Below are 14,237 nucleotides of genomic sequence, written 5' to 3' on the forward strand. Positions count from 1 at the left end.
TCTTGCTGTTACTCTGTAAGTAAGGGCTCCACGGTGGACATGGCGGATGATTCAGAGGCCGAATTCCCAGAGGAATCTCGGCATTGTCGTCTAGATATAAGCTTCCTCCGAAATGATTAAATGCTAGAGGAATGTTGATAGCCTGACCTGGGCCAGGAGAGAGTCACAGAAGAAAGCAACCAGGATCAGTGCGCTCTAATGATTGCTAGGGCTCCAGAAGCAAGTATCGCCGGCCTCTGACAGCATGTGGAGTATTTGAACATGACAGCTCCTGCATTTCTGGGGGTAAACGTTGAGAAATGTGCGACCTTGACTGTACCCCCCTCGGGGAGCACAGGCGGCAGCATGCTTGGGTAACCTTGAAGGGCGGGGGTAGGGGTGGGGGAAACAGCTGCGCCAGAAACACAGCAAGGGGGCCAGCGGTGGGAAGGTTTTATTGGCAAGATGCAGAAAGCCTAACATAACACATTTCCATTTTCCATCTCTGGGTTTAAGCTCTGGGTGATCTAAGCCTGTCAGGAAGCAAATCATAAAACAGGGATGGTTAAGGATATTGGAAAGAACTTGTCTTTATAGCTACTTTTGGCAGAATTTCCACTCTTTGCTAATGCCGGTGAGCTAGGCACAGGATAAGCACAACCAGCGAGCTTGCTTTCACTCTGAGCGTTCTGCAGATTCTAAATTAGCTGTGTGAGGACTTGTTTGCAGAATTAAGCCAGAGCGTGTCATTAAAGGCAACTGAAATGTACATCCCCTTGAGAAAATGCTTTAAAAAATTACCTATAATAGCAGTTGGCTGCCTCCTGCGTAGTTTGTTTAAGATTCAGCTAGCTGGGGAACGTCCTATTGTTATCATTGCAAACTGTGATAATCCCTTTCGAGGGGGAATATGCATCTTGGAGGTCTGGACAGATTATCAGTGTCTTCCTTCATAGGGGGCTCAAAAAGGTAAGGCACAATGACTTTTGTCTTTCAAATTGCTGTGCCTCTCCCTGAAATCCTTAATTAACTGAGAGGGATAGGGTAGAGAAGGATGGAGGTAGGGAAACCTGTATCCTGGGTGAGTGAATAAAAACACAATCCCTTACTCAGCAGATAGCAATTCCGTCTTTTCTTCCCCTGGTACACAGTTGCCTTGACTGATAGTCGATTCTGTCTTTTGCTTTCCCTCCTTACCTTTCCCTCCTACGTTTCTCTTGGCTTGTGCCAGCGGCTGTGGCCAGTGGTCTGCTTCCGTGGGACCTTGCAGCCGCTCAGCACGCTGCCGAAACACATGTAATGTATGTCTAGGGTGTTTGTTGATGTCCCACGTGTAGAGTGTGGATCATGAGCCAGTGAGACATTAATTGCTTTGAAGCTTTCCCATTGACCCTTGTCACTGTGCATCTGGTTTTGTTTGCAGACTGGTTGGGTTTAGTGGTCAATAGATAATTGTTTAGACAAGACACAGTAGACCCTGTTTATGGGCACACACATTCTTAGACTCGAGACTAGAAAGTTTAAGTCTTGTGTGAAAAATGTTATGGTTATTGTGTTAGTATAAAGACATCCATGGAATGATCTACAAATAAGATTAGGGCTAAAGGCAAAGCAGGCAACTTTGCCATGGTCTGATCTGTTATTGAAAGGATTTTGCATCCAGAAAGAGAAACATAGTAATAGGACCACCTGGTGTAATTTCAGTCCACCAGTTGTAAGTTTCTTTAGTAATACCTAATAGTAATTCATACTCATGAAGCACCTTTAAATTTATAACACACTTCCCTATCTAGAGTCTCATAAAGAACAAGCAGATATTCTTTTGCACATCTTACAAATTTAAATGGGTATAGAGGTACAAAAAAAAAAAAAAAAGACTTGTGACTTTTTTTTTCGACAAGTGACTTGTCCAAAGAGTGGAGAAAAGCCCTCAGATCTTTGAACTGCTAGGACACTTTTCAGTATATGGTGACACAGGAATCCTACACTCACGCTGCGAGTTTCAATGAGTGAGTGTTCTAAAGATGTTCAGAGAACAGAGAGCAAAGCTGCATATTAACTTACCAGAGAAGGAAGTCAAGACATTGGAACCTTCACACATTGCTCTTGGGAATAGAAAATGGTGCAGCCATTTTGGAACTCAGTCTGGCAGTTCCTCAAAATGTTAAACAGAGAGCTTCCACATGACCTGGCAATTCTGCCCAGGAGAAATGAAAAACGTATGTCCATGGAAAAACTTATACACAGAGGTTCATGGCAGCATTATTCGTAACATTCAAAATGTGGAAACACCCAAATGTCCGTCAGTGGATGAATGGATCCACAGAACGTAACATACATACAATGGAATATTATTTGGCAACAAAAAGGAATAAAGTAATGACCTATGCTACAACCCGAATAAAGCTGAAAAGCATGCTAAGGGAAAGTGGCCTGTTCCAAAAGATCACATATTATATGATTGCATTTCTTTGAAATGTCCAGAATAAATCCGTAGAGACAGGAAAGAAATCCACAGAGACAGAAAGCAAATTTGTAGATGCCTGGGGCTGGGAGTGGGAGGCCTGGGGAGTGACTGTTAACTGGGATGATCAAAATGTCCTGAAATCAAACTATAGTGATAGCTGTATGACTTTCTGAATATACTGAAAACTACTGAGTTGTACGCTTTAAATGAGTGAACTTTATGTACATAAATATAGCTCAACAAGGGAATGGAAAAATTATAGGAGAATGTGTATTTTTTTCCAACTCCAGGCCCAGCTTCGGTTATCAGCAATGACGATGACTCTGCCAGCCCACTTCATCACATCTCCAATGGGAGTAACACCCCATCATCTTCCGAGGGCGGCCCCGATGCCGTCATTATTGGAATGACCAAGATCCCTGTCATTGAAAATCCCCAGTACTTTGGAATCACCAACAGTCAGCTCAAGCCAGACACATGTAAGTACAGCTGTTTATACTTACTGGCCTGTTTGCTGCACAGCGGTATCAATCAGCGTGTTTATCACAGTGCCTGACGAGGATGACCGCGGGGGGAGGGGGGCCGTGAAATGTCTGAGGATTCGTGGGGCTTTAGGCCTGTGGAATGCCTCCTTTAGGTTGCTGCTTATGGAATTCTCAGGGTGTGTGTCCTGCTGGGCTTGGAACTGTGGGCAGATACCGACTTCTCTTGGGATCCATTTTCCCAAACCATTTGTCACTGTGAAGCTGGAATCGAGGCATGCTTATCTTGGAAAAGATAGAGACAGAAACCAGAAGTATCAGGAGACAGCATATTCATCAATTACAAAAGACAGGTGATTGGTGGGGTTTAAATTTGATTTACTGAAAGTCATTCAAATATACAGCACTGGTAGTCAGCAAGGTTCTGTGTTGCTCACAGGTGGTATCAATTTGGGTATATCTGTATTCTTTGTTCGGTCCTTCTTCCCAGTATGAGATTTGTTATCATGCCACAATAGGAAAGAGACATCACAACAGATAACCTATTAGCCTCTGTTGAGAAGCTTGGGATTTCTCTCAAAGACTCTTGTCCTATCTTCAGAGCCACTGCTCAGATATAAAAAATGGAACATGGCCTTATGGAAAGCAAAAAATAAAACACAGTGGGCAAATAGGCTTATGCCATTGGAACTGCAGGCCTTTCTTCATACATGAATAAGGGACTATGAGGGCTAGAACATCAGGTGGCCTACATCCCAGGGGCTCACCTGACAATGATGAATGGGCATCTTCTATTTGGCATGTTCTTACTCCATCTTAAATACTGTTCTCCTGCCTTGCCTTAGAGGAAAGGTGGGACAATTGCAAAGTTAGATTTTGGGGACTGACTTTCCACTAAGACCTCTCACAGGACAAAGGGGGTTAGCAATGGGTATCTTTTCATATATAAGGAAACACCTGTAATTTTCTCCTATTCATTCAAATTTACCCTAAGATATGGTGAATGTTGGATTTGAATATAATCATTAGGAAGCACAGTATTATGAGCTTGTAATGTGTGAGACTGGATCCCACCATAGTTTTCAGTTGAATACGTGGTATGATAAGATAAATAGAATAGCATATACGAGAAATATTGAGCTCCTTGAAATAAAAAAAAAATTGTTTGAAATCAAGCTTTTATTAATCCTAATATTGTTCATTATGGTGTGAACAAGATGCATTAAAATGTACATTCTTTGTAGAGATAAGTATCTTCCAAAGGTCCTTGAAATACCTTCCATGCCTAATAGTCAAATATTGAATGAAGTAAAGTAGGGTCGTATGATGTGAGAATCTGTCATCATTTTGATTGTGCTTCCTAGAAAGAGAGTCTTTTGCCACCCCTGCCACCCCTGGGACTGCCACCATCAGACCCAGGCTATGTGATTTACTTCAGCTAGCCCAAAGCTGTATTATAACCTATCCTCAAAAGTTTGATCTCCTTTGGTTTCTCTAACCAAGTAGATAGCATCAGCGCAACACATTCAACAAGAGAAAATGAACCAATGAGCAGGAAAGCAAACAAACAAATGAGAACCAAAAACAAAGTGGGCTAAGTGGCTGCTGAGTCTGTAGTTCTGTCTGGAAGTGCTTTCGGCCCTAAGACGTCTCACAGAAACTTTCTCAAGGTGGTTCCGTTAATCTAGAGTCCATAGAGATTTTACAAAGGTTTTTCATTACACATTTTGGTTATTTGGAGAAGTCTTGTACTTGTGGCTCTGCCACTCTATGCCATCTCTCTTTAGAAGGCGTGGGAAGCAAGCTCAGGAGACTTGTAGCCTCCCCTCAGTTTCTGTCCTCCACCAGAGGGCTCTAGACCATTGATTCTTCATTTGGCTGTCTTTCTTATAAAGTCTTGTGGGGCCCTGCTACCCAGTGGTCCTTACCCGCCTCAGGGTTCTCAGCCACTCAGCCAGCATCTTACACAAGAAGAAATTTTCTTCTTTCCAGGCATTAAGTCATGTGCTCTTTCATAATCTTAAGAACACTTAACATCACACATCTTCCATGAATCTTTTTCAAAGAAATGGGAATGAAGAAGCGGTTTACTTCTTTCCTTCTCTTCATTCTTTCTTAAATGTCCTTCTTTATCCCATAATTTTTTCCTTTATCTTCAATGTATCTGTTGTCTCATGTTAAGTCCTGGGTTTGGCCATCCTCGTGTACGTGTTTCTGTAGTCTTATTTAGGTTAGATTGTAAGCTCCTAGAGAGCAGGAACTGTTGAACTTCATAGCAAAGGACATGGTGTACCTTTGCTGTTGGCCAGATGTGGTTATGTATTACTGAAATATTAATTACCAACAGACTTATAACAAGTAAAGATGAACCATAGTCTTTTTTATTGGCTCTCCTCCTATTAAACTTGCCTACACAGTAGTTTATTTGTTAGACATATTTTTAATAATATATTAGCCAAGTTCACCAGATTTGGATAACAATTTAGCAGAAAAAAAGCTTTTGACCCCCCCAAAACCCTTTTTTTTAACATTCTAGTTGTAATCATCCAGAAATTAAGATATTTAAAAACATAGAACTGACATACAGAGAGATTTGTTGCTAGAGGCCCATGAAATTTTGGGAGCTTAGTATTTAATCAACTGAATCCCGTTGAATATTTTTACAAACTAACCTTCAAAGAAAAGAACAGGTCTTCCAAGAAGTTGGATATGTTGCATTTGAAAAACAAATTTAAGGAGATCTCATTAAAAGTTTAGGATGTTTACCATATACTTACAGCAAAATACCCCATGGATAGGACACCACCAACCTCTGGACCCTGTTAGAGGCATGGGCAACAAACCAGCACATTTACTTCTCTTTCCTAAATCGACATGCTATTCAAAGATGTTGGCTTTAGAATAGATGCATGATCTTACATGGAATGGTCCCATTCTTATTTCACTGAATTGTAAGAATCTAATATAGATGGTGAAGTTCAATTCAATAAATATTTATTGACTACCCACAACACTTCTACAATGCTAGAGAACCAGAGATTTGGTGAGGATGGTAGTGTGTTCTTTGCCCTCAGGGAGTCTTTTTTTTTTTTTTTTTTTTTAAGATTTTATTTATTTATTTGACAGAGAGAAATCACAAGTAGACGGAGAGGCAGGCAGAGAGAGAGAGAGAGAGAGAGAGAGAGAGGGAAGCAGGCTCCCTGCTGAGCAGAGAGCCCGATGTGGGACTCGATCCCAGGACCCTGAGATCATGACCTGAGCCGAAGGCAGCGGCTTAACCCACTGAGCCACCCAGGCGCCCGCCCTCAGGGAGTCTTGTTGGGCACACCGGTGGTTACAGAGATGATCATATAATCACAGCATACCCAGATAGATTGGTTCAGAGCAAGAGTCCTAACCACTAATTACCTATAGGATCAGGCAGGTCATATGAGGAACGGGCTGGGTCAGAAAGATGATGTGGCATAGTGAAGACCTTACTAGAACATTGGCCTGCTATTACCAGATCCTCTCGTTTTGCAAGCAAGAACAGCATTTATTATTTTTCTATGAATTCCCTCAGATTTAAAACACTGTGTGGAATCAATAAATTTTGTCAGTAGGAGTCGGAGTTGGTCCATAGTCCAGCATCTGGTTGTGACCTCTGAGTCCGACCTTAAAGACCAGTTAATACACCTTATTTTGCAAACAACGCTCAGCAGTGGCCCATCCAAAATGACACAGCCTCCATGCTTGCATAGCTTTACTTTAAAAACAAAACAAAAAACAAAGAGGATCAAACCAGATTGCTTTAAATGATGTGTAAGACTGCTTAAGCAAAGGATGATCAATTATATCCCCTGAAGTACTTTTCCACTCTCAGGAGCTCTGTGAGTGGACTCACTAAAAAAGTCCAGAGATGGTTGGTAGGAAATTTAGAGCGAGCTGAACAGGACAATTGCTCCCGAGCACTTTCCAATAGCAAGTCTGTCTACTTTATTGCAGGGCCCAGAGCTTCCCCCAAGACCGCCTGATAATAATTTGGTATTTGGAGGCTCCTGTGTCACTGCAGGAACTAAAGGAGGCTAAATCCATGCCTGATGGAGGAGAAGAGTTCTATGGTTATCTGCAAATTGTGGCCAGACAACACCTTGACGTCACTCCTTAGCTTCCATAACCTAGCCAAGCAAGAAGTTGCCTTCCAAAGAGAAAGCAGTGTGCTCTAATGACTAAGCCCTCAAAGTGCTATGCCACTGTAACTCTAGACCCATCTCCTCGACCAATCAGGATGGCAAGATGGAGCTGAGGGGCTCAGCAACATCAAGTCTGGAGTTGGTCTTTAATTCAACTAGTCTGTGTAGACGTGTCTGAAAACCACATCATCTGACAGCATGGGGTGGTTTCCCAGTAGGAGTCACAAACTCGGCTCAAGGGCAGCCGTGTGATATCCTCTCCTTGACTGCTGGGAAAGATTTTGACAGGGTACAGTGGAAATACACCTTCTGAGCTGAAAAAGAAAGAAAGAAACAAAGAAAGAAACAAAGAAAGAAAGAAAGAACCACTAACCAGCAAAACCCTCCGAACCAACAATCTGGGGTTCATCTGAAGGGTGGGATGCGTTATAGCTTCCCCTGCAAGAAAAGCAGATGCTATAGACTTACTGTCATCCCCAAATGTGTGTCTTTCCTAGAGCAGCCTTGTAAATTAGCTAGGGTCCCAGGCCTGGGGCCAGAATTAAATTAGAACTTTCTCTGAACATGAACTGTATGTGTTTGTCCTTGTAATGCATGACCTCTGCGAGTACCTAGGGCTATAACTCCCTGCAGCAGACGCATATAACGAATTCTGACTTCTTCCCTTTGGTCTGCTTCCAATGAAAAATGGATATTTATTGACTTCCTGCAGAGTGTGCCATACTTCACCAGGTATTATAGTTCACGTGTGTGTGTATGTGTGTGTGTGTGTGTGTGTCTTCTCATTGGCTTCATGCTTATTAGGCTAAGTTGTGTAGATGAGCACAGATTTCTAGACCAGCTAAGACTAAGGAAATAAGACATAATAAGGACGAGGCGCGTGTTTCACTGTAGTTGAAAAGATCGCACAGGGCACTCCTCCTGCTCCCCGTAACTGCCATTCCCACACCATCATCATGTTGCCAATAAGGGGAGGATTGGAGGCAATATTTTTCACACAACTGCGGAGGTTTTAAACATATTTGCAACATTACTTTGAGTACCCACGAGCACAAATTTTGAATCACATCCAGGACCCCAAGAGCTTGTTAGATGAAAGGATGAGGGTCCTGAGAGTTCCCCAGGCTTATCTTCAAGCCTCCCTACAGCTTGTGCCTGGGGTCAATTTCCATGGTCAGGAATGGGATTTAAGACCAGGTAGAGGGGGACGCCTGGGTGGCTCAGTGGGTTAAAGCCTCTGCCTTCGGCTCAGGTCATGATCCCAGGGTCCTGGGATCGAGCCCCACATCGGGCTCTCTGCTCAGCAGGGAGCCTGCTTCCTCCTCTCTCTCTCACTCTCTGTCTGCCTCTCTGCCTGCCTGTGATCTCTGTTAAATAAATAAATAAAATCTTTAAAAAAAAAAAAAAAAAAAGACCAGGTAGAAACAATTGCTTTAGCACTCTTCTCTATCCTTTGCCTATTAATTTTGTCTTTCAAAAGTATATTTTCGGGGTGCCTGGGTGGCTCAGTGGGTTAAGCCTCTGCCTTCGGCTCGTGTCATGATCTCAGGGTCCTGGGATCGAGCCCCGCATCGGGCTCTGTGTTTGGCAGGGAGCCTGCTTCCCTTCCTCTCTCTCTGCCTGCCTCTCTGCCTACTTGTGATCTCTGTCTGTCAAATAAATAAACAAAATCTTAAAAAAAAAAAGTATACTTTCTTCTAAGCATTTAATCGGCCAAGTAATAGCTGCTTGGGGAACTGTTTATATCCCTTTGAAGGCTGTGACCTGCACTTTAAAAATAAGCATAGCCCATTCTGCCCAGCGAGTGTTAGGACAGAGGGAGAATGCAGTTATTTTCGGATCCTTAGAAACAGCTTCGTTTACAGCACACGGGGTTGACAACTCGTCCCTTGGGGGTCTTCATGGTTCGAATCTGTAGGTCCCAGTCTAATTCTGTCTCCCTCTCGGTGCCATAGTTCCCCATTGCTAGCTAGAACAGCTTGATATCATATTCTCTTTTCAACTCCAGAGGAGATGGCAAGAAGCTATCAAATAATGCTTTAAAAAGCAACTTGAGTTCCCTAGAAGAAAGGAAATGAATACATGCTGCATAATTACATTTAAAATGTAAGCCATGTTACAAATTCCACTGAGATGAAGATGCGTTAGCAAACCCATTCCAAGCACACTTAGGACTAAGTGAGATAAGAGACGTCATTTTATCAGCATTTGACCCCTGGGTGATATTATTTGTTCTCAAAAAAAAAAAAAAAAGAAGAAGAAAGAAAGAAATGCCAGCCTATCATAGGCTACCTGGATCTTCTAGAGAAACCATTCCAAGCCTACATCGAATGGCTAACAGGGAAAAATGATTATGGATTGAGGGGGACACTCCCAGAGATGTTCTCAGAGCTGTTTTTACTTCCACACCATCAACCAGCCCGAGGTGGATCTAGGCATGGCCCCCCCACCCCCCACCAACCACAGACACTTCCCTCTGATTTCACCAACTCATCTGTGATGTCCTGGAAGCCTGCCAGTAGAGGCAGGATCCTAATGCATTTATTCTGGGCCTTGCCCCAGCCCCCACCAGAGCGCAGGGACCAGCAGGGGACTGGAATCAAGCTGTGCTCCCAGTTTGGTTTCCGGTTGGTCACCCTTGCACTTGCCGGCAGATTGTGGACGGGGACCAGCTCAGCAAACACAAATGCAGGGGAGCCTCCTAGGTTGCTAGGAGGCCCCCGCGACCCAACTGCTGGGAGCAATTGAGTGCTCCCTGTGGTTAAGTCAAGACGGCACGATGGGAGGTTTTCTGGGGTGTGATGCTCCATCCTCTATGGCAGATCTTCCAATGGAGAGCAGTTTCCTCCTTGTGATGTGCGGATTTTCTCCGTCTTTGCTCATTCTGCCGGTCCCAGAAGGTGACCCACCGTGGCTGGGCTTCGTCTTCCGTTACCCCCGTTATAGTTCTCCACATTGTCCTTCCGGTCACTCATGTTACAGTTGTTCATCTCAGTGTCCTTTTCCTTGGCCGTTGTCACTTCCCTTGAAAAGCGGGTAAGACGAATTTGCTCCATACTAGGGACAGGAAAGAAGTAGAGGGAGAACTATGTCTTCGTTCAACCTGGTAGCCAAGCACAAAGGCCTTCTTACTGTGAGGGCCCAGCCCCTAAGCGGGACCCCCCTTTGGGGATCCGTGTTGGGTCCCTGCTGTCCTCTCTCAGCTGAGACAAGGCTGTGTCTTTTGCAATGCTTGAGCTCCTCAAAGAGGGGAAAATTAGAAGGCAGTCCTTGTGCCCAAAGGAAAAAGGAATGTGGGTGTTAGAGTGACCACCAGGAAGGAGAGCGTTCCTAGGAACCCTGTCCTAGGCAGGTCACCCTGGGCAAGTATAGGCCTGGTGATTGCTGCTGGTAAGACAGAATTAAGTCTTAGTTACTCCCAGAGAGGCTTCAGGTGTCCGCCAAATGAGGTACATTAAAATAAAAAATAAATAATATAGGCTACAGTAGGAAATTTGGAAAACATAAGAAATAAAGATGAAGTTAAAAAACCAGCCATAAGTCCAACAGTTAGAGATAGCAGCTGATCTCATTGGAATACATGGGTGGCTTTCCAGTCCTGTGACTATCCTTTTAACATCCTGTGATATACCGTCGGTTTTGCCTCTGCCTTTACTTATACTGGGCTTTGTTCTTAGTTCTGTAGTAATGGTTCACCCTGGGTAGATTGTGCCAGAAGGTCTGTAGGAAGCACGCTGAGTATATTATTGCCAGTTTCAGGGTTCTTATTTATTTGGTGGGACCCGGGGGGCTAAGGTAGGCTGGGGGGCTGAATGTGGCCACTTCAGGTCTGGTCTAGAGGGACCCTAAATCCAGAGGTGTTCGGCTCTCGCATGGTGAGTGTCATAGAGGAAATGAGAACTGTGTCGTGAGCTGGGAAGACTCCAGAAGTAAGAGGCTCCTTGTTCTGCCAAGTCAGGTTGACAGCACTGGTTTAGGGTCAACACTGTCAGTGACTCCAAGTGTGGTTCATTGCTCAGCTGAAGCGGACAATTACCTTTTGTCCCCTAGTCGTCAGCCAGATCCGCTTAGCTCCTCTCAGGGACCTGAGTGCACTGAATCTTACGGGCCTACCTGCTTACATCTAGTATGTTTCCCATTATCTATTCTCATATGAGTTCCCATTATTTCTTCTACCCAGGATCCCCATGCTGTGCAAGGGCCTCTGATAAGCTGGAATGTCCCCTTAGCCATTCAGCCATACCTAAACTCAATGGAGCCAGCTGCCTGATGTTCTCCAGACTTTTTATCCTGAAAGCCTTCCTCTTTTGGTGACTCAGGCATCAAGGCCTGCACTGGGTTTCTGGCAAGGGGACCTCTAGCAATAGTATGACTTAAGAAGTATGTCAGGGTTGGATTAACACTGAGAGAGTCTAAAAATGAGTTCAGAACAGAGAGATTCCTATCATTTTTAAGAGATGAGATTGGTGTGAGCTTGAATCGAAGCAGGGGCAGTAGGGAGGGGAGAATTCTAGGAAAAAAATAAAAATCGAATGCTAATGCCTAGAGTCTAAATTATTCTTATCGGTTACTGTACACGCTATGAATATGGATAGACAGCAACATTCTCTATCCTGTTGCTATTACTTATCGCAATTATTGAACCATGCCATTGACCTTCTGCGTGTGTTAAAGTGGAAACCAAGTTCATTATCAGTGGATGAGGACATGTAGACTGAGTCCCATAGTCCTAATATCCCAACAAAGTGTTTGATGTAGAGGGAACAAGATAAGATCCCGTGCTACCTAATGATATCAAAAGAGTTCATATCCGTATTAGAGAATGCTTTTTCTAGAGCAGATTATGCGCTATGTCTGCTGGTCAAATACGCAGAGACAGAACCATGGAGAAGCCCCCTGAATTGTTTTCCTCCAAGAAGGTTGGATGTCCACATCCGTTTCTACCCTCATACCCAGTTCTCTTTCCACCCTTGCTCCTGACCACAGTTCACTTTTGGAAAAACAGAAGTTGGCCTTCCGTCTGTTGCTAAAAGAAGAGAAAGAAATTAACTTGTTACCCAGAGACAGGACTCAGATTCTTACCTTCTGTTAGTCGAGTACTAAGTGGCTTCATACTGTCTCTCTCTTGGTTTATATATTCCTTCTGAACCATAAGTATCCATCCTTCTGCCCCTCTCAAGCTGCCACTCTGCCTCTTCTTCTTGGGGTTTGGGAACCATGATGCTAAGGAGCACATTTCTTCCCAGTTCCTACTTCCAGCAGCGCCGTTTGCTGATACCCACAGGAGCAAATCCACTCCTGTCTCCTTGCTGGAGCCTTATTGAGAGAGGGCCCTTTGTTTCTCCCCAAAGGTGTTTCCCTCCTTAGAGCTTTTGTTTTGACTTTGATGGTAAAAATTCCTCTATTGACATATAAGGTTTTCTTTGAGCCCAGCTAGACTTTTATCAACATTGGTTTGGGAAGAGGAGAGCAGTCATTTCATCAGTAAGAAGTTGGCAATGGGTTGCTCTCCCTTAGATTCCTGAACTCCTGAGCTTGGGAAGGGAGAAGATGGTAGATTAGAGAAGGGAGTAAGATCGTCCCTCACTTCCTGAACCCTGCTTCTCTTCTGGGCTCAGTGTACTCTCTGCCTTTTCCTACACATCACACCCCAAGTTCCAGTTGAAGTAGATCCTAGGCAGATTTTGGTCTGACAGCTGACACATGGGTATGGCTGTTGGTGTTAACATTTCAATGTCATTGCGTTACTGAGGGCAGAGTTTCTGTGTGTGGGCAGAGCTCTGGAAGAGGTTGATGGGGGATGATGAATTCATGGGGCCCACACCCTCTGCCCACTTTTGAAAGAAGGGCCTTGAGTGGAGATGGATGCTGGTTCCATGCCACATCTGGGGGTTGCACCCATCCCCTCTCTGAGGTCTCCCTGCTTCCCCACCATAGCCAGTGAGCTTCTGAGGGCCAGACGCCTGCCTGCTGCCTTGCCCTGCAGGTCTCAGCCCTCTATCCCTCTGATGCATTGTCGTCTGGGGTGGGTTTGGGAGAGGTCTCTGTGGACTGCTACACTTTGTTCCACTTTATTTCCCTCTCTGCTCGGATGCAAGAGAGCAGACCTAAAATGTGACTTAAATTCTTTTACTCTGTTCAGAGACTCCAGGGCTTGTCTATGTGTGAGTGAGCAGTGGAGCTTGGAATTCTCTATTATGTGGACATGTACATGGAAATGAGATCTGTTGTATTGGAATTTGTGATGTAGTTGATCATTCAGAGCCAAATACGTTTACCAATAAAGACAAGTGTGAGATCCGTGTTTCCATTGCCTGCTTTTGCCACTTACCAATGATTATTCTTACATGGACTTGAGAAGATAAACTGAGTGTGGGGATTCAAAAAGCACCAGGTACAGCTGCGTAGAGGTTGTCCCCACTGCTTCTCAGTGAGCTCCCAAGCAGACTCTCTCTGGTTTCATGCAGCTCCCTGTGCACCAGGGAGGGCCAGGACTAGGGTAAGGCAGGTGAGGGCCTCACTAGGGCACAGAATTTAAAGGGGCACCAACAATCACGGAAATCAAGATAAATAATATTTTAATGCCATAATAAAGGACAAAAAATAGGGGCCCCTGGGTGGCTTGGTCCATTAAATATCCAACTCTTCATCTCAGGGTCATGAGTTCGAGCCCTGCATTGGGCTCCTACTTAAAAGAAAAATAAGATACTGGGAGCCTGGGTGGCTCGGTGGGTTAAAGCCTCTGCCTTTGGGTCAGGTCGTGATCCCAGGGTCGTGGGATCCGGCTCCACGTCGGGCTCTCTGCTCAGCGGGGAGCCTGCTTCCCCCTCTCTCTCTGCCTGCCTCTCTGCCTACTTGTGATCTCTGTCTGTCAAATAAATAAATAAAATCTTAAAAAAAAGAAAAATGATATAAAAATAAAGGACAAAAAAATGCAAAAAAACTGTAAGAAACTATCAAAACTTTAAAGAAAAATGGATCGGAGAGGGCTGGGATTAAGTGAGTTGAGTCCTGTAAGTTCAGGGTCAGATCCTGCCTTTCTTTAAAATCTTGTTATTTTCTTCATTATCACTGTTTGCATTAATTTTTATTTTGAAAAATACCGCATTAAAGTATTATGCATCTCAATCACTGAAT

At 44.1% G+C, this 14,237-nt stretch overlaps 1 protein-coding gene across 2 annotated transcripts in view; it reads left to right on the top strand.

The window, feature by feature from the left end:
* The window catches only part of NTRK2 (neurotrophic receptor tyrosine kinase 2), a 323,213-nt gene that overhangs the window by 178,204 nt on the left and 130,772 nt on the right, over nucleotides 1–14,237 (top strand). The window contains exons 12-14 of one of the 2 annotated variants that reach the window (XR_007122296.1): nucleotides 2,737–2,925; nucleotides 6,913–8,297; nucleotides 8,519–8,627. Coding sequence is in view for 1 of the 2 variants with exons in the window: in XM_047700252.1 (XP_047556208.1) it covers nucleotides 2,737–2,925 (189 nt within the window). In the remaining variant the exon portion in view is untranslated. Of the gene's footprint in view, nucleotides 1–2,736; nucleotides 2,926–6,912; nucleotides 8,298–8,518; nucleotides 8,628–14,237 lie in introns of those variants that run through there. The other variant, XM_047700252.1, reaches the window with a different exon arrangement.

Source organism: Lutra lutra, chromosome 13, assembly GCF_902655055.1.
Source record: "Lutra lutra chromosome 13, mLutLut1.2, whole genome shotgun sequence".
NCBI lineage: Eukaryota > Metazoa > Chordata > Mammalia > Carnivora > Mustelidae > Lutra > Lutra lutra.